Raw genomic sequence first — 22937 nt, forward strand, 5'->3', positions numbered from 1 at the left:
AACATTGTCCTGGGGAGGGATTTCAACCCTGCTCAGTGAGGGCCGCTCCCTACAGGACTGAACCTCCTCAAATCACCAAACGGGACATACCCCACAACAGTAGACAGCCTGGGGGCTGACCACAGGCAGGCACAGGGATGACCCACCGACAAACTAGTCTTGGGGACAGATGCCGTTCCTGGGAGAGGAGTCATTCTGCTTTGACGCTGGTGTAGCTGGTGTGTGTGCTGGGGTGGAGGAAGGTAAGGAGCAAAGGTTTTGTTCTGTGTCTGAGCAAAGTGAGAACATTTTCCTCTCACTATACAAGAGCCACCCTACTATGAATTTCTTAGTACAAAAACCATGACGTCCAGAGAGCAAAGCATAAGTTCTTTTAATTATACATTTGAAATATGTCACAATTCAAAACACTGGAATACAGGGAAGGTCCTGTCTCCCTCTGCCTCTGTGAAGAGCCTTTCTCCATTTCAGCCTTGCATTGCAAGAAGACCCCAATGGTCTGGTATCTTTATGTGCTTTGCGTTTCATGGTATTTGGTCAGAGCCTTAAAACTGGCTCACCCACTGCTCTGAAATTTCAAGAAAATAACTGATTCAGTTAAATAACAATCCCAAGGTAGAACTAGTCTAATAGGTGACCAACCACTTTAAATTCAGAGTCTGCTTTTCTGTCCAAAGCCACTGAAACTTGATCTTCTCACACATCCCCCAGTCCTAATATGCTAGCCGCTGACAGGTGGCTGCAGGTCTACACCACTGGAACTCTGCTAAAAACATCTCCGACCAATATTCCTGCCAACGAGGTCAGCTGGCAGGCAGCTGCTAAGCCCCTGAACTGGTCAGCACAGGTTATGTGCTCGTTTCTGGACCCAAACAATATTCAGTTACTTCTCGCCCCATCCTTAAGAGGCAAGGGAAAGAACTGCTCTTACCTCAATTTGACAAAGGGAGAACACACAAATAAAATGTTCCATCTGGAAAAAATCAGGGGAGCTGGGGAGGAATGAGGGACGTTTATAAACATTTAAGAGCTAGAACTTGACTGTATAACTTATAAGCCTACTTCACCCTGGCTGAGGGACCATCTGAACTGTCACTTAGAGCTGCCTTTCTCTGAACAAAAAGTGCATCACGAACCCTTTGCAGTGCAGTAAATGTTGCTGACTCTTGAGTGAGAAGGCCAGAGGGGGAAATACTTTTTTAAACCAGGGCAATGTGAATCTGAAATGCCAGAAGAAGGAAGATCTGTTCACTGGAAAACTTGTCTGAGCCTGCACAGAAAGGACAGCACCTCGCCAGCCCCAGGAAGCACTGCAGATGTGAAGTGGTTTGGCCATTCTCAGGCACTAATCAAAGGTGACAGGAGCTGAGGTGAGGAGAACGTGTAGGAGAGGCAGAGAACCTGCAGGAGGCAGGGAATCTGGAGGCAGGGGCTGCCTGGTAGGGCTCCAAGCTGACACCCCCATGGGTATAGTTCCATTCACTGACTCAAACATAAAAGGAACCAGACTGTTTCAGGAAAAAAAGCCACGTTGTGACCTTTCAAAACAATGTTCATTCTCTCATAGCCTTCTTTTATCATGTTAAATTCACGCCATATGAGTGCAAGCCTAATTGATCCAGTGAATTCTATGCAAATGTTTCATGAAACTGCAGTTAACAGGAACAGTATGTACCTGGTACACTCTGATCGTATGGGGGTGGAGGAGAGGGAGGGAAGGAAGCAAAGGCAAGCTGCCTCCTTTCCCACTGCGCCCTTCAGATCTGCCAGTGGGGTGGCACACACAGCAGATGGCCCCTCCCCAGAGGCAGGGCAGAGTCCTCCACCCCCTCCCAGTCTCCAGGAACATTCTGACTTCCACCAGCAGGCACTTAAGTTACCATGCATCTAGACATGTGTATATATGCCAGGAAGCCCCTGTGGAGCCTGCTTCACTAGCTCCCTGCAGTCAACGCTGACAAGGCAGCAGGAGCGCGCCTGTTGGCTCTGAGGTTCAGAGCTGGGGTCCAAAGGAACCACACTCCAAGGAAGTGCTGGGGTGGGGACCTTTGCCTTCCCTCTTCTTTCTCAGGTATTCCTGTAAGTCGGCTTCACTCTACTCCTTGGGGATTTCAAACATGCAGAGACTCTTGTACTTTTGCAGAAGTTCGTTCTTGGTCCTGACTTGCTCCCGGAGGCTGTGCAGCTGCTGCTGCTGCTGCTCGGGGCTCAGGTGGATGCCAGGCATGGTGCTGATGAGCTTTCGCATCTCCTGAAACTTGGTTTTGAGGGCATTCAGGTCCTGGTGGACGTCCGGGCTGTCCTTGTCCATGCTGCAGGGGGCAGAAGGCAGTTGTTAGCATTCACAGCTGGGCTCCACATCTCGCCTTCCTGCTTTTTACACCCCAGAGTCAGTTGTCGCTCCCACAGTATCTTTTAGGATGCTTTGTTTTATGTGTCTGTCCCCTGACTAGGCTGTGCACACCCCTAGAGGGCAGGGACAGGTTCTTTCTTAGGCATCTGTAAACCAGACAAAGCACTCGAGTGCCTGGCACACTCGCAGGATCAGACACTTTGACTCCCTGCTCTTCGTCTAATCAACTGTCATTCTATGAGGGCAGGAACTGTCTGCCTCATCACAGATGTCCCCCCATCCCTGGTCCAGTGCATAGGACACTGCAGGCACTCAAGAAATATCTGTTGAAAGAATGAATGCTTGGCAACTATGTTCATAAATGTGTGCTGGATAAATGAATGAACCAATACCAACATCAGGTGACAAATGCCAAAAAAAACTTGTTGAAATACTACATTTTGTCTAATCTGAGCCATTTCCAAGCCAAACAGGAGACTTTTAAAATTAGCAAGAGATCATTTTAGCTGGTGTTTTGATGCTTGTTTGAACCTGTTAACATAAATACTAATTTCCACAGAGCTGTTCACAAATTTTAAATTAGTTACAAGCTACTGGAAATTTTTCAGCAGGTACAGGCTCTCTCCTACCATACTCATGCAAAGTCCTTGCCTTCAGGTCAAGCTCATTTTCAAGGCAGATCATTCGCTTCATCTCACAGCTATTATTAGCTGTGCAGGATCCATGCTCCCCTGTCACTACCAAATTAAAAACAAAACAAGAACAAAAACCTTCACCTAAGATCAAAGACATAGCTTGCCAGTTGCTCCTATACATTTTTTAAAAGTTAGTAGTAAGTGGATGAGCTTTTGAAAACAAGCAGTTGAGACTAAACACTAAAAGCCAATTCGGTGAGCTGTTCTAGGAATAAGCCATTGAGGCGTAAGAGGGAAAAACCGTCAATAATCATTTATTTTTTAAATAAATGTTCATCCCTGGTGGGAAATTTCAACCCAGATGGTGCTAATTCATGTTTATTATTCATCATTTCTCTTCTTACGCAGACAGAATACCCATCTTTCCTGGTGAGCCATCGGTTGGTTACGTCTCACACCTAGCAAATCAGACGGCCAGCAGGGCCTGTTCACTACTTATCAACAGCTCTAAACTCAGAGGCAGGATCGGAGAGCCAGTCATTTATTCCAGGGAACCAACAGCCAGCCAAACACTTCTTGTTGTTATCTGATGCTCTCAACTTAGAGACACAATTAATGGCGTACCTTATCTCAGTTTCTAGGGAGGAGTAATTGGTATTCATGAGACCGAAAATCTTTTGGAGGGAAGCAAACAGGGAACATCTCTTATTTTAATTCTTTTCAGTCTCAGCTCTGATCCACACATGTGGACAGACACCATCTGGACTTCTGAAATCATTATACCTGGATGGCATGCATGTTAACACACTGTTATGAATTTAAGCCCCAAGGAAGTTTTGAAATTAAAACATAATTTTAAGAAAACTGATTCATATCATATGAGTCTGAAAGGACATGGTAAAAGCAAAAAATACATATAATAGAAATTTGTAAGGAACTTAAGATAATCTAGTTCTTGAAGCAAATATAACCTGGCCCCAAAGAAAATTTAATTCTGACAGTAAAAAGTGGGCCATGTTTAAGATGTTTATTTCTGAAAACCCCCAAATGTCAAGGGTTGCCCATTCTTTGCCTGGTGAACTTTCTGGAAAGGAGATGGTCTTCAGATAATAAAAAAGGAACCGTATGAAAAACTGCCCGGAGGGGAGCTGAGCTGAAAGGGGGCCACGCAGCCCACAGGGAGGCCCCCTGGAAGCTCAACTGTCCTAGTTGGTGGAAGTAAATAGCACTGAACTCCTGGTGCAAGGAAAAGACGCTATTCAGAACACACTATTTGAACCAGATGGGCACCTGCGAAGCCAGGATTACTGTGAAATATTCAAGGCAAAAGAAAAGTGACAGGCCCAAACGCTGAGTGAATAAAGGCAGAAAGCTCTAAACAGGCCTGGCTTTGTGTTCAATGTTAGTCATCAGCCAATTTTAGAAGGAAGGAAAAAAGGCCACTAGGTCAAGGAGGATGAAAATCATACAAACAAGGCAAAATCAGGGCACCTTGGGCCCACCTACTCTGCCTTTGGACAAAAACACTACTGCGAGGGGTGATCCTCAGAGCACCCTTCCCCTGGACAACAGACATTTGTATCTGTGTCACTAGACTCACAGGCAAACTGCACAGGGTTTAGGTGGGTGGGTCTGAGAATCATGCTCCAATCTTCTTTGTTTTTTTAAGTGTTGGTACTTTAGTACAGATGCAGACTGGCCAGCAACTGTGCAGCATGAGCACTGGTGACTTAGAAGCAAAAAGAATCCCCTGGCTGCACTGACACCAACCTCCTCCCAACCCTGACAGTCACTTCTTTTGACCTCTCCGTGGCATCTGACTTGGTTTCCCATTTTTTCCTCCTCAAAACTTCTGCGCCCCTTGCATCATGCCCCATTCTGTCCTAGCTGACTCGCCCTGGGACTGGCCCTTCCCAGCCCTCCCTTGCCCGCAGTCTCTCCTTCCAATGCACTAACTCCAGTGGCTTTCATCTCTCCATAATTTTTTTTTAAATGACAGTAATAGCTGTTTGAGGGAAAAAATTCAAAAATGACAAGACATCCAAGGCTTACAAAAGGAAATTCCCTTTAATCCTGTGTCCCAGAGATAACCTCTGTTAATATGTGGTGTGCACTGTTTTGGACTGCTTTGAAATAGACTAGAACATACAAACACACTTTTGTTACTTAACAGAAACGTGACCACACATGGTTCGGACTCTTGCTTTTTTCACTTAACAATGCACCTTGGATATCTTTCCATGTTGACACATATATAATTATCCAGCTAAATTTTTTGGCTGTTCATGGGTATTTGGAATGTTTGCAATTTATCAAAATGACAATGAACATTTGTACCTACATCTTTATGTACTTGTGCAAGCATTCTGGTAAGATAATTCCCTAGAAGTAGGAATTCTGGGTCAAAGGTTATGTATATTTACATTTTTGACAGATATTACCAAAATGCCCTCCAAAAAACCTGTACTGACGTACATTCCACGTGACCATGGACAACACTGGCTGTTACTTATCTATCAGCTATCTGCACTTCTCTGTTCCAGTTCTGCCATGACCTGAGGGGCTTTTGGAAGAGAGGCTTTGAACCTCACACCCTTGCTTCCATCTGCTCACAGGGTAACACACGAAAAACATTCTTTTTAGGGACAAATGACAAAAGGTTCTGCTGCTAAAGGGAGTTTAAAAAGACATGGCTCTACAAAATGCCCCAGAACACATTCATCCACTCCCACCTCTGGATGCTGAGAACATTTCCCCAGCCAGTCCTCCTTCCTGAATTTCAGCTCCCTCCTTCCAACAGTTACCAAGTAGTTTCTCCCTGGAGTGTGGGGAGAAGGCAAATGACCAGAGTGGACTCACTGCCTGCCTCTGGAGGAGCTGCCCTCCGTGACTAACTCCTATATGCCTCACGTCCTCCCAGCCACCGATCCTGCCAACTCCGCCTCCTCTAGACCCCTCCAGGCCACCCACCACCAGCTCCCGCTGCACTGCCTTCCTGTGGACCCAGGTCCTCCTCTCCTAAACCCTCTGCCCCACCTGCCTTTAGAAACCCAAGTCTGGGCAGGTCACTAGGCTGCTTAAAAATCCCAGATGACTCCAACCCCCAGACAACACCTGCCAGGCCCCTGCCAGTGCCACCAAAGCGCCTCTGGCATTCCCAGGTAGACATGTATAAATGCTCCCTGTGTAAATTTCTCAGGCTCGCTGAGGAACTGCTGACTCAACAGGAGGCCTGTCTTCAGGGCATGCCTTCTGGTGGGCCCAGCAAGTGCTTGGTAAGTTACATTGAACAGAAGGAAAGAAAGAGGCAGAGGAGTGAAGAGGCTGTTGAGCAGGCCTGGAACGCCTCCTCCATGCAGTCTACAACATACCCCATCTGTGGGCACCATCCTTTTCCCTTGGATGTGGCTGAGGGAGAAGAAAGTGGAGGGCAGAGGGCTGCAGTAACACCTGCAGATCAGCCCCGCGGAGCCAGTGTGGGCTCTTTGTGGGCCACTTCCTGCACAACCTAGGAACAGGCCTCAGCTGGTGTGGAGGGCTGGGCAGATTAAAATAGACACTGGTGTGGGAAGCGGCCGGCCTACAACACCCTGTTCCCATGAAAGAGGTCTTGTTGACCTGCCTCAACAAGCTGACTTTTTGAAGCAGCCTGGCCAAGCTCAAAGGGCACAGGACAGCAAAGTGTGCTCATCACTCAGCTCCCTCTGAGGTGGCAAGGATGGCTCCCCTCTACCTACCTAGCGACCCAAGGCATCTAAAGAATTGAAACATTTAGTTTAAAAAATGTTTTAAAGTACTCATATTGACAGAATACTATTACTAGGTAAGCCAAAACCATCAGGCAAGGCAATAACCACTGCAATTCGGAATGCCTAGGCTGGGACACTTAGTTCCAGACTCAGATTAGATTTGCTAAGTTTGAAAGAAAAAAACACATAGCTTTTCCTGGTCTAGCAGACCTCATTTCATTCCTCCTTTACTATGTATGTACTTTTATAATGTAGCTTCTACATATATCAAGAAAGGTCTTAAAGAGTTGAGGTTTATATTTCTTACAGGTGTAAAAATGAGGCTTCTCTTTTCCCTTTCCTCATCCTTTAAAAATAACATAAATGTGTAGTGTTAATTCGGGAAAGGCACTAGAAGAGAAGAAAGTGCTATGGGCTCCAACTCCAAGCAGGGCTGGCCTAGCTGGAGCATTCCAGGAAGCTGACAGGGCCCTAGGGATGCAGGGGGAGGTTCTGGCTCACAGAGCTCTCTGTGGCATTTCCATGGGCACTCCTGGCAGAGGGCTAGAAGGCCTGCCAGCCTGGAGGACTCCACCCACCCAAAGGCACTTGCAACAGAAGGTCCCTCTCTGGGCTTTGTGTTAGGTGGGCCAGGCAGGGAATCTGAAGACGGTCTGCAGAGACCCTTGAATGGAGGGCTAAATGTTTGGGTTCAATTTGGGAAGAACAGGGGGCAGAGAAAAATTAACCTGATAACGTGCACAGGATGAATGAGAGAGAGGAAAGTATGAAGGCAAAGAGGCTAATTAAGAAGTGATTGTAAGATTCAAAAGCAAGGCTAGAAGACCTGGCTGATCAGTGACCAGTCTTAGAAGCAAAGAAACAGAAAATGTTCCATTAACTAAAAGCATCATGATCTCAGGCAGGCTACCAGAAAATTGGAGGGGAAAGGTAAAGGCGCTACAGAGAAATACTGACAAGAAAGAGTAAGAAGACTAACCTTAAAAGATAATGAAATTTACTATGAAGGTTTAAGAACTAAAACAGTTTGGCACTGGAGAATAGAATGTCCAGAAGTAGATCAGCAAACACATGGGAATTCAGTATGAGAAAGGAAGCAACTCAAGCAAGGCATATAATGAATATTCAATACACAGCAGTGGGAAGACATGGCTAACTGGGGGTAAAAGCTGGGCCCCCTTTACTCTTTTCACCAAAGTAAACTCCAGAAGCATCAAAGAATTAAAAGTTAAAAAATGGAACCATGAAAGTCCTAGGAAAAAGGTATCAATATTTATAATTTTTGAGTGGGAAGGCCTTTCCAAGTAGGACCAAACTTCAGAAGCCATAAAGGAAAAACTTAACAAAATCTGACTATATGCAATTATATGATTCTGAATGAAAAAAAACATCATGACCATGAACAATGACAAAAGAAAAGCAACAACTTGGGGGAAATAATACATTTGACATACAAAGATATTATTTCCTCACTGTATAAAGAGCTCATAGAAAGAAGAATGACCTAATAGAAAAATGGGCATTTTATAGGGAAAAAATACAAATGCTATATAAATTGCATATGAAATGATGCTTTACCTAATGTAATAAATATATCATTTCTGACCTATCAGACTAGTCAAAGTTAAAACTTTAATGGTGATTGTAGGGATATGGGAAAAAAACACACACACACTGTTGGTGCAAGTATAAATTGGTGCATTCTTTCTGAATTTGCTAATAGTGATCAAAATCTTAAATTCACATATCCCATTGCTAGACATGTATCTTTCAGAGACTCCCAAGAGTTCACACCAAGATAGCACTGACAAAGATGCTCACTGTAGCGCTGATTACAACAGCAAAATGCCAGAAACAATGAATGTCCTTGAGCAGGGAACTATTTAGATAAATGATGCACATTCATAAGGTGGGATATTATGCAGTTTTGGGACAAGGGAGGGAGCTGGGAGGAGTGGAGGGGGAGGCTCCCTTTCCACTTCATATCTATGGGTACTTGGTGTCCATCTGCAACTTTAATTTTTTTTTAATGCTCTCTAGGTGGTAGATTTATGGGTTATCTTAGTTAATAGATTTTTTAGGTTAATTTAAACAATCCAGTCTATAGGACTTAATTTTGTTAGCTAAAAAGATATAGAGCTCTAAATTTAGCAATAGCTATCAAAATAAAAGATATATGGACCCTCTGCTCCAGCAATTCCACTGCTAAGGGTTTACCGCATAATAAACTTACTCAAATACAAGGATGCTTACCCCAGCACTGCTGGTAATAGCAAAAATTAGAAAAATACCCAAAAGCCCGTTAACAGAAAACTAGTTACATAAATTATGGTGCATCCACAAGATCCAATTCTCTGCAGCTGCCTTACTGAGATAGATCTTTATGTGCAGTATAGAAAGGTGCCCCAAATAGACTAATCAGTGAAAAATGCAAAGTACAGCATGATCTCAATTTGTATAAATTTTTGAAAAGACATGCATTTATCATTTCTGGAAGGAAACTGAAGAAAGTATTAACAGCAGTTACCATTGGTGAGGGGACTTGGGGAAAAGAACGCTTTTTATCATTTTATACTTTTCTGTACATCTGAATTTGCAGTGGCTACTTTTATTAAATAATTTTTTAAAAATCTTAATGAGGCAACACTCTGAATTCTTTATGAAAACAAGAAACGCTAAATTCACTACTTCAGGTTTTATTTCCTTATTCATCCCTGAATGGGCAGGGAGTAAATAAATAACACAAGGACCACGGAGGGGAAGTTACAAGAGAGGAAGAGATCTAGGGCATGGGAGAACCACTCTGGGCAACTGAACATGGTCCCAGCCCATCATCTCCTTTTGCCAGGCCTGTCAGGACGGTGTCCTAATGGGCTCCCCAGCCTGTAAGTTTAACTAGCTCCCCATCCCTCAGAAGACAAAGTCCTGCTCCCCAAGGGGATGCGCGACCCTCTGTATCCAGGCTCTTCCCTCCTCCCCAGCTCTCCCTTCCTGTCTCCCCCTTCATACCTTGTTGGATTTATGCTCAGCACCACCAAGCTGAGAGTTGACCCTCATGAGCTGACACCATTTCTTGGCTCCACGTCCTTACCTATGTTCTTCCTACACCACCCTTCCTCCTGTCTCTTTCCTAATTAAGGCTCATTTTTGGCTCCACCCTTAACAAGGCTTCTGACTCCTCCAGGCTTCATGAGGTCTCTCTCCCTTGCTCCTCTGCCCTTATCACAGTCTATGGCTCCTTCTCTCATTAGCCTATGAACTCAAAGACATACCTATACTGAAGGTTTTCACATTGGATCCTAGTTTTTTTTCATGGTTATAACATCACTCCATCCCCCTGTACATACTATTTCCTCCAAGTGGCTTTTTCTGCTTTTCTGTCTTGTCCTGTCTTACTAGGGGTTTTCTTCACATGCTTAGTAGCCTTGGCTAAGTTTCAGTGTTTTAAAACACTAAAACACTCAGTGGAAGCTCTGTGTATGAGCTTTTTCACTTTCTTAGAATGAATTTACTAGGTTATTTCCTGAGGAAAAAAAGTCTTTTCTTTCCAAAGTCTTTTCTTTTCCAATGTCTTTTCTCTTGACTAGTCAGATACCACAGAGAAGGTGCCTCCATTCTCTTTGGCTGCCAGTTTAGAAGCCAGGTTGGGGAAGAAGGCTAGGTAGGGTGCGGTCTCACTATTCAGTTTGTGAACTTTCTCTTAATCCCTGTTTTCAGTAATGGCTGCTCCTACCTACCCCCGCAAAGTGCCTGGTGTCTCCCAGTCCAGAAACTCTCTGGCTGATTCCTTCCTAAGAATAAATCTTGGGAAAGAGTAACCATTTAATCGTCTGCCAAGATAGAAGTTTGGTCACCTGGCTGCTTGGGGAACAGGGGGATGGAAGGTGGGACAGGATTGCTTCTTAAAGAGACTTCTAAGTAATCCTCTTGTTCTTAGGTCCCCCTTCACCCCTGTTTCCAGAGGGTCCTGGAACTGCCAGCTCTTGAGATTTGAGGAGAGGCCATGGTCAATGCCAGCTGCTTTGGAGCTGGCAGGTGAGTTAGCCCTTGGCCATCCACTTCGTGGCAATCACTTTCTGTCCTGTTCTCTTTGGTTTTGATTTTTAAAAAAAAAAACCCTTTACAGACCTTTCAGAGGGAACAGACAAGCCCCATCTTTCGCAGGTATGCTCTTGAGTACACCTCCCAACAATCCTATGACTTAAGTGTTATTATTTGTATTTCATAAGACAAAAAGAGGCTCAGAGAATCTAAGTTACTTGCCAAGGTCACCCAGCCAGTACATTATGGAATTATAATTTGAACCATCTTTTGAGATCCATTATTGACATATTAGAAATAGGAAGATTATGGCCTGGAAAGCTTAAGTATTTACCAATTGTAAGATTATAAGCCAAGCAAGTTTCAGTACACAAATTTGAACCCGCAACTATCTGACTTCAAAGCCTGTTCTCACTAGTCTAACTTACTGCCCCATCTTTAAAGCCAGCCCAACCCAACTGCCCTATCGGGGCTCAAGAATATACTCTCAGGGGTCCAAGAGTTGTCTTTGTGAATGTATGTTTTGTGTTTTCATTTTTCCATATTTTTCTTAAAACCAGTATACTGAGGTTAATTTGGGTGACACCTTTATAATCCAGCACCGCCCTGGGATTGCAGGGTCTGCATTTCCATTTCTGTTTGTGATTGTTATCACAGGCTAACGAACCCAGAACAGTCTGCCTTAGTACCCTAGAAACAGTATTTTCACGCCAAGTGAAGCCAGCCAAATGAAGTCAGGGTGTAATGTAAGAACAAAGGCTTTGCCGTCATTTGAAGAGAAAAGCGGCAGAAGAGAATCAGGTCATCCCACAGCAAGTGAATCTAGTTCGCCTAAACTCAAAAACTGGGCCATGAACAGTCAAGACTTTCAGTTGTAACAATTTCATTTCAGCAAAACACCAAGGAACATATTAATGTTCACTTGACTGTTGTTGGAATGGTAATTTTCTTTTAATTCACTTTGTTTTTGTTTTTAATATCTGAATAAGAATTACGACCTAGGAGTTTACGCCTAGTATCATGTGAATATATATTGTAGTAACGTAACAATAAAAATAATTAAGGGATCAGGGAGATTCCTGCTTGGTTTTTGGTTTTGTTTTTTCCCTTTACAGGGCCTGTTTGAAAACTCAGGCTAACCTGAATGCTGGCCAAATGGATGACAACCACTTCCTTTAATACTATTTTAGAGCAAAGTTAGTACACGGGGATCTAATCGTCTGGGGCAACTTCTGTGTCTTTGTTTCTTCTAATGTTTCCCATCACCATCCCACCTCTCAATCTTTTTAATCATGGGTTTTTCCAGATCATGTCTTTTTGGTGAGAAAACTGAGGCTCAGAGAAATTTAATTTGCTCAAGAAGGCTGGGATGCACACTTGAGCAGCTGGACAACAGAGTCTTGTGCATTTAGTCTCTAGGATGGCTTCCTTTTAACGAATATCGCAACACTCAGGGCTCAAAGCGCTCGCTGAACTCATTGATTGTCTCTGCGGTTTTGAGAGGCCTCTTCCCGCTCTGGGTCTCAGTTTCTCAGAGCGCCCAGGCCTCTTGCAGCTCTGAAACCGGTGAGACGAGAAGCGAGAGGGAGTGTGGTGACTGGTCCTCTCCTAGGTTCTTACCATTTGATGATGTTGTGAACCAAAGGTAAAAAGGAGTAATTCTCTTCCTCCCTCACGCGGGCTGGTGACGGAGGCCGCGGCGCCGGCGACTGTTGCAGTTGAGGCGCAGCGACCGGCGGCGGCGGCTGAGGAGGCGGCAGCGGCTTGGTGTCAGGCAGCGGCGGCTCGGACGACGGCGGTAAAGTATCTTCGGCCTGTCGCCCGGCAGCAACACCGGCGGAGGCCATGGCGCCCGGGCTCTGTCAGCGAGTCAAGTCAACCGGACCCCAGGGGTTGGCCGACCGAAAGCGTCGCAGACTCCATACGTCACCATAGCGCGTCCCACGAGGGGTGGGGCCCGGATGAAGGCTCTGAGCGTGCGCACGGGGCATGGGGCGGGGCAAAGACGCGGGGGCGGAGAAGACTGTTGCTAAGTAACGTGGGGAGATTTGGGGTGGCTTGGATTTGGTTGTGAGTCAAGATAGCTAAATTATTAAATAGTAATAAATAACAGATTTATTTCAAAAATGTCTTCTTATTCCTATTCACATGACGAAGAGGGCCCCAAAGCAACTAACACGGGAGTCTTAGCTCAGACTTCTAAAGTCTCGCCAAGAACCAAGTAGAATTGCGGGAAGAGTAGACAGCATTTACCGCGCACCTATGTGCTTAAGGCCTGGGCTCTCTGGGTGCTGAGAACCCAGAGACAAAGGTGCCTGTGCCACACAAGCTTCCAGGAGGAGAGGCAGCAGACCCGAGCCAGCCCATAGTGTGAGACCTCGTGCTAAGCCCTAAGGACGCAGAGGCAAAGAAATTGCTGTCCCTCCAAGTTCCACGTGGCTGCAGAGGGAGGAGTTAATAATTCCACTCAACAAACATTTAGTATGCACCTTCTGGATGGCAGATGCTCCGCTAAATGTGTGTGTGTGTGGTTGGTGGGGAAGCTGTTCTCACTTTCAATACAATGCAGAGGGGATTTGTGCCAGGAGTACGAATATCATATCCTAGAAGAAGGCCAACATCAGGTACTCACCATACCTTTGGGCTAATTCCTTAAACCCCTAGGTCCCAGTTTCCTCACCTCTAAAATCTGATTTAGTTCAGGGTCATGGCAGAGCCTAAACTGTGTTCTAACTTCACATACATGGCTGACCCTGAAAAGTCTCATTTCATGGTGACCCCCCCCCAAGATCTTAGGCCAAAAGAGGGAGACTTCTTATGGGTTTGTGGTTATGCTTCTCAAAACAAGTATGATGTGGGGCTGTGTAATAAATTGCTGGCAGTGGGGACACCTGTCCTAAGCCTCCCTAGTGGGTAGAAGACATGAGCTAGGAAAATTGCCAGTTGGCAGAGCCTATTCTTCCTTAGTCCACCACTGAGAGCAGTACAGAGAAGAAAGTCCACATTCAGGTAGCAAGATGAACAGGAGCGCTTAGGGCAAGGTGATCCAAAGGAAAGCCTCAATGCTGAGATTTTCAGGTGCATTGGGAGAGGTGTGTAGAGGCAGATCGTTGGGGAGTAGGGTGTTAGAGGAAAGTGAATGTTGGAGCTGTGCTGTAGTGATGGGCCTCAGCACAGCTCTCTACAGCAAGAACTGCCCAGAGTGCCCAGATGGAGAGCAAAGGGAGGGAGGGGATTGCAGCATTTTCTTCCTTCAAACCACAGGCCTCTCCACCTAAAGGAAGAGTTCAAGAGTCCTGGTAGAGAATGGAGGAGAAGACCCATTGGAATAGGGCCAGAGATGCTTGAAGAGACTGTATGTATGCCCTTGGAGTCATCTGGAGAAAGAATGATGCTATTATAGTAATAATTGTAGTGGTTACCACACTCCCATGGAATAAGAGTAGAGACGAAACAGAGTTACAGTCGCTATCTCATTTAATCCGCAAAAGAACTCTAGAAAGTGGGTGTTAGGATTCCCATCTTATAGATGAGGACACTGAGGCCTACAACAGTTAAGATACTGGACCCAGGATCACACATTTTGCCTGACACCAAGCCGATGGTTTTAACCAACACTAAGGAGACCTCAAGTCCCTGCAAGTTCTGTAACTTTATGATTCAAGATGTTAAAGTGGGTTTTTGTTCAGAATTTGAAAAGCAATCCAGTATTCATCAATAATATCCGCATGGCAATCACACGTAATCTTTTCCCTCCTAGTGTGTTTTATAACTTAATTACAATCACCAACTTTATCATTGGCAGAATAAAGAGGACATCTCTTAAAAAAACCACTTCAGGTATAAATAGACATGGTTAAAGAAAACAGATTGAAATACAGGAAGCATTAACGAGTATAGTGCATCGACAGTGTGCCCTAAAAATAGCTAATACAATTAGTGTAAAGAGTAAAGCTGACTTCACCAACTTCAGCATTGCAAGCGGATGTCAGAAAAATACTGCCTGTGCTGGTTTCATTAGAGCTGAAATTGCCACAACAAATGTGTGTCTGTTTATAACCACACTGTTAAAAGTCAAAAATGGCAGACACTCCACTGACAGTAAGGACAATGTATTGTTAGAGACTTCACCAAGTTAAACTATATGGTCATTGCTTTCTTAGGTAGATTTACACTATTTCCCATAGGGCCTTGTCTAGTCCACTTAGTGGTTTCAAAGTCAGGCTTTGGAGCCAGCTTGCCTGACTTCAGTCCCAGCTCAGGCTCTCTGAAGTAGCATGACTTCAGCCAAGTGCTTGACCTCATTTTATGTGGCCATGCAACCTCACAGGAGGACTGAATGGCTATTACATGTAAAGCACTCAGTAAGTATCTGCGCTTAGTAAATATTAATTCTTCTTATTTTTCAGATTTAGGGCTCCCTCCTTCACCAATTAACAAAACCCAGGCTGACAGCAGTTCAGAGGAATGAGCTACCTCAGGGCCCTATAGGGGGAATATCGTGTGAGCCACACATCTGAGCCACACATGGCCTTTCAGTTTTCTAGTAGCTACGTTAAAGAAATTGGAAACAGGTGAAGTTAATTTTAATAATGCATTTTATTTAGCCCAATATATCCAAAATATCATAATTTCAACATGTAATCAATATTAAAAATTATTAACTGTTAGGTATTTTCCTGTTTTTCATACTGGCTTTGAAATCCAAGTGTGTGTTATACGCTTACAGCACATCTCAATTAGAATTAGCCACATTTCAAGTGCCCAGGAGCCAGCTGTGGCCGGCAGCTCCAGCACTGGATGGTGCAGAGAGATGGATACATGTCAACACAGATGGAGCTCGCAGTTGTCCTGGTGGAAAGGGAGAAAGAACAAGTTGCGCAAAGGATTGAGAGCGTAATACTGCTTATGTAAATGTCGAAACATTAAAAATAACACTTTGTATTGTCCATAGGCATAAGACATATATATAAGAGTATTTGAAGAAGGAACTAGAGGGTACACCTCACATGCATGGGATGGGGGCTGGAACAGGGATTGGGAATGTAATAGGCACAGCAACTTTCTGTGTAGTGTTTTCTTTCTTTCATGTGTTATAAGAGAACTAGAAGCAAATAGGAAAAATATGAACAATTGGCAAATATGGGGGTGGATACGTGGGGGTTTGGTGTATAGAATCCAGTCTCTGCTCCTCTCTGGCTATCTGACCTTGGGCAAGTCACTTAACCTTCCTGAACCTGTCTCCCCATCTGCAAAATGGAATCATATAGTCCCTACCTCACAGGGCTGCTGTAAAGTTTCCAGGAGTCAATGTACATCAAAGGCTCCAAACAGTGCCTGGCACATAGGAAGCACTATTTACGCTTTAGCTGTTACTGCTACTTTCTAAAAATTAAAGAAAAAACCCACCAAAATGATTCCTTATGAAACCACTGTTAATATAAGAACACGTACAAAAACAAGACTGCATCCAGAATTGAACTTTCAGGTGCTCAATGTAGACCTGCACCCCAAATACCTGTAAATGTTCTTGTGATATATTTCTGCTACGTGAAGTCCAAAAATAGTCCCTTCTCTGTCAGACAAACATCATGGGTCTTGTGAAAATGATCATGTCATTGTGTGATTAGGGGCTTTTTCATCAAAGCTGCATTCTTACATATGATTCATCCTTTTCATAACCTGGAGCCTCAGACAGGCAGAAAAGCAACACAATACTTTGATTTTTGTGAGTTTAAAAAAACAGGCAGCAATTATTGTTCAGGCCAAACGTAGTGCAATGTATACCAGGAATCAGCTCACTCAAGCCACGATTCATTGCTTACACCGCAGACAAAAGCCCCATGGTCGGTTCCACCCTGCGGGTTGCCTTTCTTCACTCTCAGAACTCCGTTTGATTTTTTCTTTTTATTCCTTCCAACCATCCTCTTCTTACTGTAAGATACTCTATTATTGTCCAATTTCTCAACTCATTTCTGTTAGTGCTTTCACTTATCAGAAGCACTCATTTTGGGGCATTTCAAGCATACAAATCTGACTATATTTCTTTCAGAATCAGAGAATTTTCTCCTTTAGTTTCCGTTCCTTCTTTTTGTGATTTTCCACCAGATCTCCACCAGCTGCCCTAGAATTACCAAACAGCTTTTGATAGAATATCAATGAGAGGCAATCCACTCCAGGAAATAGTTTTTGTCTAAAATGGTTATTATTTTGACATGCTATTCTTTCTGATCTCTTTACTAATTTTCATTCAAACTATTTGTTAGCCAAGTTTTTTTTTCTGTCTACCAGCTGCTCCCCAAAAGCCTCAACTTTAATCCCTCCTGTTAAGCTGTTTAAAAACACCCTTCTTCTCCTGGTCATCTTTCTATTTCTCACTCTTCGCTTCTCCCCTTTTCTAGAAGTTACTTTGTTTCACCTTGTTGGATTAATTGTATATCTTTTGAGTGTTGACTATTAACTTCAGTTTCAAAATCATAGTTAAAAATCATTATGAAACTGGAATGCCGAGGAGCATCGTGTGGCTTAGAGGAGAGCCCCAAGGCTGGGCTTCCTACCCTCTTGGGACAGGAGGAGAGAACCTGTAACCACAGACCTTCAAATATCCAAAGCTGTGGAAAGCAACAAGTTCCAAGCTGAAAAATGTCAGTAGCACCTAGACTGTCCCCTAGCCCCCCACCTTCTCTATAATGTGTCTTTGAAAATGCGGTTCTGTGAGCTATGAACATTTCCTCTCAATTCTCGGACCTCTCCCCACCAGCTCCACCCCCAACCCCAAGCAAGGGTAACTCTGTCTGTTTACCAGTGGACTGAGAGGGGACGTGTCGCAGCTCTCCCCATATGCTACTACCATGTCTTCTCTTGGTGGGCTGGCAGAAGGATGCCAGTGGGACAGGCATCTGCCTCTATCCTGAAGGTCACACAGAGCACAGAGAGGATGATGCCTGTGTTTTGGCCAACCTTGTGCTGGGCATTTTACATAAACTTGTTCCCTTCTTTTAAAAGTCTGAAGTATCTATTACCCTACCTGCCAGAGGGAGAAACCAAGACCCAGGCCCACCCCCTCTCTTGAAGTCTCGCAGATCAGTTCCTTCCGAACCCCGAGCTTGCCCTTCAATACAGCTCACTGGCCTTACCAGCTGTCTGCCAGGAAGGGACCCAGCGGTCCTCCCCACTGTGGCTCTCTCTAGCCTGCCCCATCAGCATGGAGCGTGTGAGACAGAGCGCACACCAGCTGGAGGGCCGAAAGGGGATGGAACTTGCAGTCAGGCGCGAGGGTTGGAAAGCAGCTGCCACCTTCCAGCAGAGTTCGCTCAAGCAGGTGCTAGCCTGGCATGGTGACTCCTGGCATCGGCGGGCAGGGCGGTGCAGAGCGAGGACCCCTCCCCAGGCCTCATTTCCCTCCTTTAAAGTGGGCTGGGTAGGGGACACAGCCGTCATGATCTAAGTCGCTTCACTTCTCTCAGCCCAGCTTCCCCCAGCTGCAGATTGGGAATACTCAGGCTGGTTTTGCTCCTTTCACGGGGATGCTGCACGTGGGATGATGTGGGCAAAGGACCCTGTAAAGGACCAAGCTAGAATTCTGGGACTTGGTATGGGAACCCCTGTGGCCACCCTATACCTGGTGGAATGAATCTAGGGGTCACATACTCACTTCTGGCTCCAACAAACAGTGTGATCCTAAGAGCTGTGAGGAAATATCCCCAGCCCGTCCACCCATCAGGTGTGGGAACCAGCTTCGTGCCCGAGTCTGTGCCAGGATCCGATAGACAGAGGGGAGGGAGGGAGCGCTTTGGGCCACCCACAGTAGAACAGACTGATCGTTTCAGAAGGGAGGGGCCCCTGAAGATGGTCTCCCTTCATTTTGCAGATGAGGATGCACAGGCCCAGAGAGGCCAAAGACTTGCTTGCCGTGTGCGGCCAGTTGGTGGAAGAGGTGGGACGTGGATACGGGAGCAAGTGCGTGGTACTGAACTCAGGGGACATCAGGAAACAGACGGGCAGGCAGTTTTCAGGGATAATGTCATCTCCAGCCTCTTCATGCTACCTCCCCCGCATCTTAACTGGTTTTAAGTTAGCAGCAAATGCACATTATTATTGTATTTCCTGCTTTGGAAAAATCCAGGCTGGTGGTAACGAGAGGGCTCAAACCAGGGTCCAGAGCAGGGGCAATGAGCCCCAAGGGTGCTGCACTCCTGGCAGGCCCCTGCTGGTTTGCGTGTGTCTTGATTTTTCAGATGGCCTTGGAGACAGTCGGCAAGGGAGACTACTTATGTAACTGCCTGGGCAGGGATTGCTGCAACAGCAGGGAGAGAGCAAGTGTGGGAAGAGCCATGCCCAGCCTTGGGCACGGAGGAGCTTCCTGCAAGGCAAATTCACTGCATCTTTTGAAAACTCCTTGGCAGCCAAGCTTACAGTCCCATAGTGATTGCAGAGCTCTAGCTAGCTGTCACCCCAGAAGCCAGAGGAGGAGGGCAAAGCCAGCCATGGGCTGAGTGCTCCCAGGAGATAGTAGTATGCTCCAAGTTGGCCCCAGGACTGCATGCTGGAGCCAAGTTAGTTGCCATGGACTGAATGCTTGTTTCCTCCCAAAATTCATGTGTTGAAATCCTAACCCCCAAGGTGATGATATTAGGAGGTGAGGCTTTCAGGAGGTGATTAGGCCATGAGGGTGCAGCCCCCATCAATGGGATTAGTGCCCATATAAAAGAGGCCCCAGGGAGCTCATTTGCCCGTGCTGCCATGTGAGGACACCATGAGGAGGCACGCAGTAGGATTCAGGAAACAGGCCCTCCAGATACCACCAAATGTGCTGGCAGCTCGATCTTGGACTTCCCAGCATCCAGAACTGTGAGCAAGCCACCCAGCTTTTGGTAGTTTGTTATAGCAGCTAGAATGGACTAAGACACTAGTCTCCTAGGTGAAAGTTGGTTCTTCTCACAGCATGAATCATTGGCGAAGGACTACAGGGTTTGGAGTCAACCTACGAAAAAGTGAGAGCAGGCCAAAAGGCAGACAGTGATAACTGGCCACAGGCAGCCCCCAGTCATTCTCTTTCGGGCTACAGAGAGCACTGGCCTACATTGTGTCCCCTAAGCCTATGGTCCCCAACCCCTGGGCCTTAGACTGGTGCCAGTCCATGACCTGTTAAGAACCAGGCCACATAGCAGGAAGTGAGTGGTGAGCGAGCCAGCAAAGCTTTAGCCACTCCCCATTGCTTGCATCACCACCTGAGCGCCATCTCCCGTCAGATCAAGGGCAGTATTAGATTCTCACAGGAGCTGGAACCCTACTGTAAAATGCACATGCGCAGGATCTAGGTTGTGCACTCCTTAGGAGAATCTGATACCTGATGATCTGAGGTGGAGCTGAGGCGGTGATGCTAGCGCTGGGGAGCGGCTACAAATACAGATTATCATTAGCAGAGAGGTTTGGCTGCACAGTAAATGTAATGCTCTTGAATTATCCCAACCCACCACCCCTAGTCCATGAAAGAATTGTCTTCTATGAAATCAGTCCCTGGTATCAAAAAGGTTGGGGACTGCTGCCCTAAGGGACAGATTAGAAGAGGCATAGGGCCCACACCTGCCAAGTACCAGCTCTGTGACCTCAGATGAGTAATGCAACCACTTTGTACTTGAGTATCTCAGCAATAAAATGGGAATAATTCTACTCCCATCTCAGGGGTGTCCCGGGAGGAGAGGCCATATCTGTGCAGTGTCAGGCACAAGTCTGGCACTCTGGGGGCACCTGGTAAACAGAGTTGAAGGAGTGATTCCTGCTCATTCCTTCAGGCTGTTTCCTGTTCTTTCTTCTTATGTCTGTTGTCATACACCTTGTGTGTTGTCCACATACATGGTACCAAATTATTCAGCAGTGCAGGAAAAGAAATCAGAGATCAGTGAGAGCAAGCAGAGATCACATCGCATCTTTTTCCCTGCACTTTTTGCGTTTTTGCTGTTGTTTTGGTGTCATATACAACCAGACTCAGATCATCGTCAGTATCAACACTGCTCTAGTGATGAATGATGAGGATGCTAATAAATATTTACGGAACCGCTGCCCCATGCAAGGCCACGTTATCAGGTGCTGTGAGGATACAAGGGATATAAGGAAGGGTGTTTGACTCAGGAAGCGTTTAATCTTGTGGGAAAAACAAAATATCACATGAATGACGAGGCTTATGCGTTAAACAAGACTTAGTCTCCCCACTGAGATATGTGCCTACCCTCCATCCGCTCATCTCACGGCCAGATGTCCCTGAGTCTGGTCTGGACGATCGGGGCCCTGCCAAGGGGGCCAGCCAACCCAGCCCCCTGCAGTAGAGGTGGGAAAGAACAAACGTGCGAGGAAAGCAGCTTTCAAATGGCCTTAGTGAGAAGCTGGGAAGGAAGATAACTGCAGAACCATCGTCTGAGCAAGAGAGAGTCCACAGATGGCAGGATGCAGCAGGAGCAGATCCGACATTGGCACAGCTCGACTGAAGAAGCTGAAAGCATATGGATGACAAAATCAAATCCCCCAAAAGCTAAAGTTTAGCTCCAAACTGGTTCAACGCCCCCATGGCAAAACCTCTAAAAAGTAGATCAGACACAAAGAGGATACATGTAAGTGAAGGATGCTACGTCACAGTGACAAAGAAATCCATGAGAAGAACTAATAAAACCAGAGAGAGAGGCGCATCCTCTTGGCCCCACTCCCTACCTCCTAAGTGGTTTTGCTGGACACTCAAGGGCTCTCCCTCCTGAAAACCCACCTCTTGTCTGAAACTACGCCTGGCCTTTCAGCCTGCCAGCAGTGCTGCCATCCGTCCTCATCCTCCTTCCCAAGGCGTCAGCCACGCACGTGCTGATACCACCCGGCTGCTGCTCCTGGAGCTTGTGGTGGGGAAGGGCCAGAAGGGAGAAGGAGATTTAAATAATCTATAATGCAAAGGGGACATTTCTGGCAATCTTTTTTTTGGTCAAATTTCATCCATTGCCTACTCATGCCCTCCCCAGCCTCTATTCCAGCTCTGGCAGATGACAGGTAACTGGGCAGAGCTGGTCACGATCATTGCGTGCCCCTTGGCCAGTGACTGGCCTAGGAGTGGCCGTGGGACCCAGTTCTGGCAATTGATATTTCAGCAGAAATCTGTTGAGTGGGAAGGTTCCATAAAAACTTTTATTCTTCTAAGAAAAAAGGACAAATAGTCATGGCTGAGGTTGTTACTTCCTCCCTTCTTTCTTGACGGAATGTGGATGTGATGCCTGGAGATGTGTAGCCTTATTGAGACCCTGAGGCTGCAACATGCACAAGTGGCAGAACACAGAGAAAAAGCCTGGGTCTCTGACAGCACAATTAAATGGCGGGCTTCTTCCTAGGTGGGAAAAAGGCCATTCTGGCACTAGCCCTCAAATACAACCTTAACGATAATTTCCTTGAGGATTCTCGAAGGGAGTGAAAGGTGTCTTCAATAATTCTTTTAACTTATAAAAATAATTTTTTAAAATCTATTAACCAAAAAAAGAAATGGAGGAATTTTTAGAAAGTACAAAAAAATGCAAAAGAAAATAAAAACTCTCCTTAATCACCCCTAGAGATATCCATACTTAACATTTAATGTCTATCTTCTCCTACTTTTAAAATGTACACCTTTTAAAAATAAATTTGGGATCATATTGTTCTGTGATATGTTTTTTTCCCTTAGTCATGTGCTGTGAATGGCTTCCTAAGTAAGCTAATATTTATTTACAACATTTATTTTCAATAAAAGGATGTACTTAAAAAAAAACAAACCTAAGCCAAGGAGAAAAAACAGCAAATTCCTATAAAAGGGCAATAATAGGTCAGGATTTTGCAGAATTTCCAAAATCATAGTGATGGCAATTAGCCTTTGGGGATCATTTTTATTGAAATGAAGCAATTTTCCCTTCCTCTGGGATTCCTACTTTTTGAGCTGTCCTGAAATCTCATTTAGGTCTCCTGGACTTTTTAAAAAGGAAAAAGTATTTATTACTGGTCCCTTATCATCTCTCTCTGCCAAAGGAAATGGTATTAGATCTTAAAAATTAAATGCTCCTGTATATACAGTCGTGCACACAAATGTGCTGCACAGAGTCCTCTACCAGGACCATTGTGGGGTGGGGACGTTGAGGGCAGCCAACCTGGGAACAGGCT

General features: G+C 45.4%; 1 protein-coding gene across 1 annotated transcript; it reads right to left on the reverse strand.

The window, feature by feature from the left end:
• Positions 1–1408: 1408 nt before the first annotated feature.
• On the reverse strand, positions 1409–12652 carry MED9 (mediator complex subunit 9). Its single transcript, XM_012665000.1, has 2 exons — positions 12399–12652; positions 1409–2312 (listed from the first exon to the last, which is right to left on the reverse strand). Exons 1-2 carry the CDS (start codon positions 12623–12625, stop codon positions 2096–2098), a joined length of 444 nt encoding a protein of 147 aa, XP_012520454.1. The 5' UTR covers positions 12626–12652; the 3' UTR covers positions 1409–2095.
• Positions 12653–22937: the final 10285 nt, after the last annotated feature.

The sequence above is a fragment of the Propithecus coquereli genome, unplaced genomic scaffold (assembly GCF_000956105.1).
Source record: "Propithecus coquereli isolate 6110/MARCELLA unplaced genomic scaffold, Pcoq_1.0 Scaffold946, whole genome shotgun sequence".
NCBI lineage: Eukaryota > Metazoa > Chordata > Mammalia > Primates > Indriidae > Propithecus > Propithecus coquereli.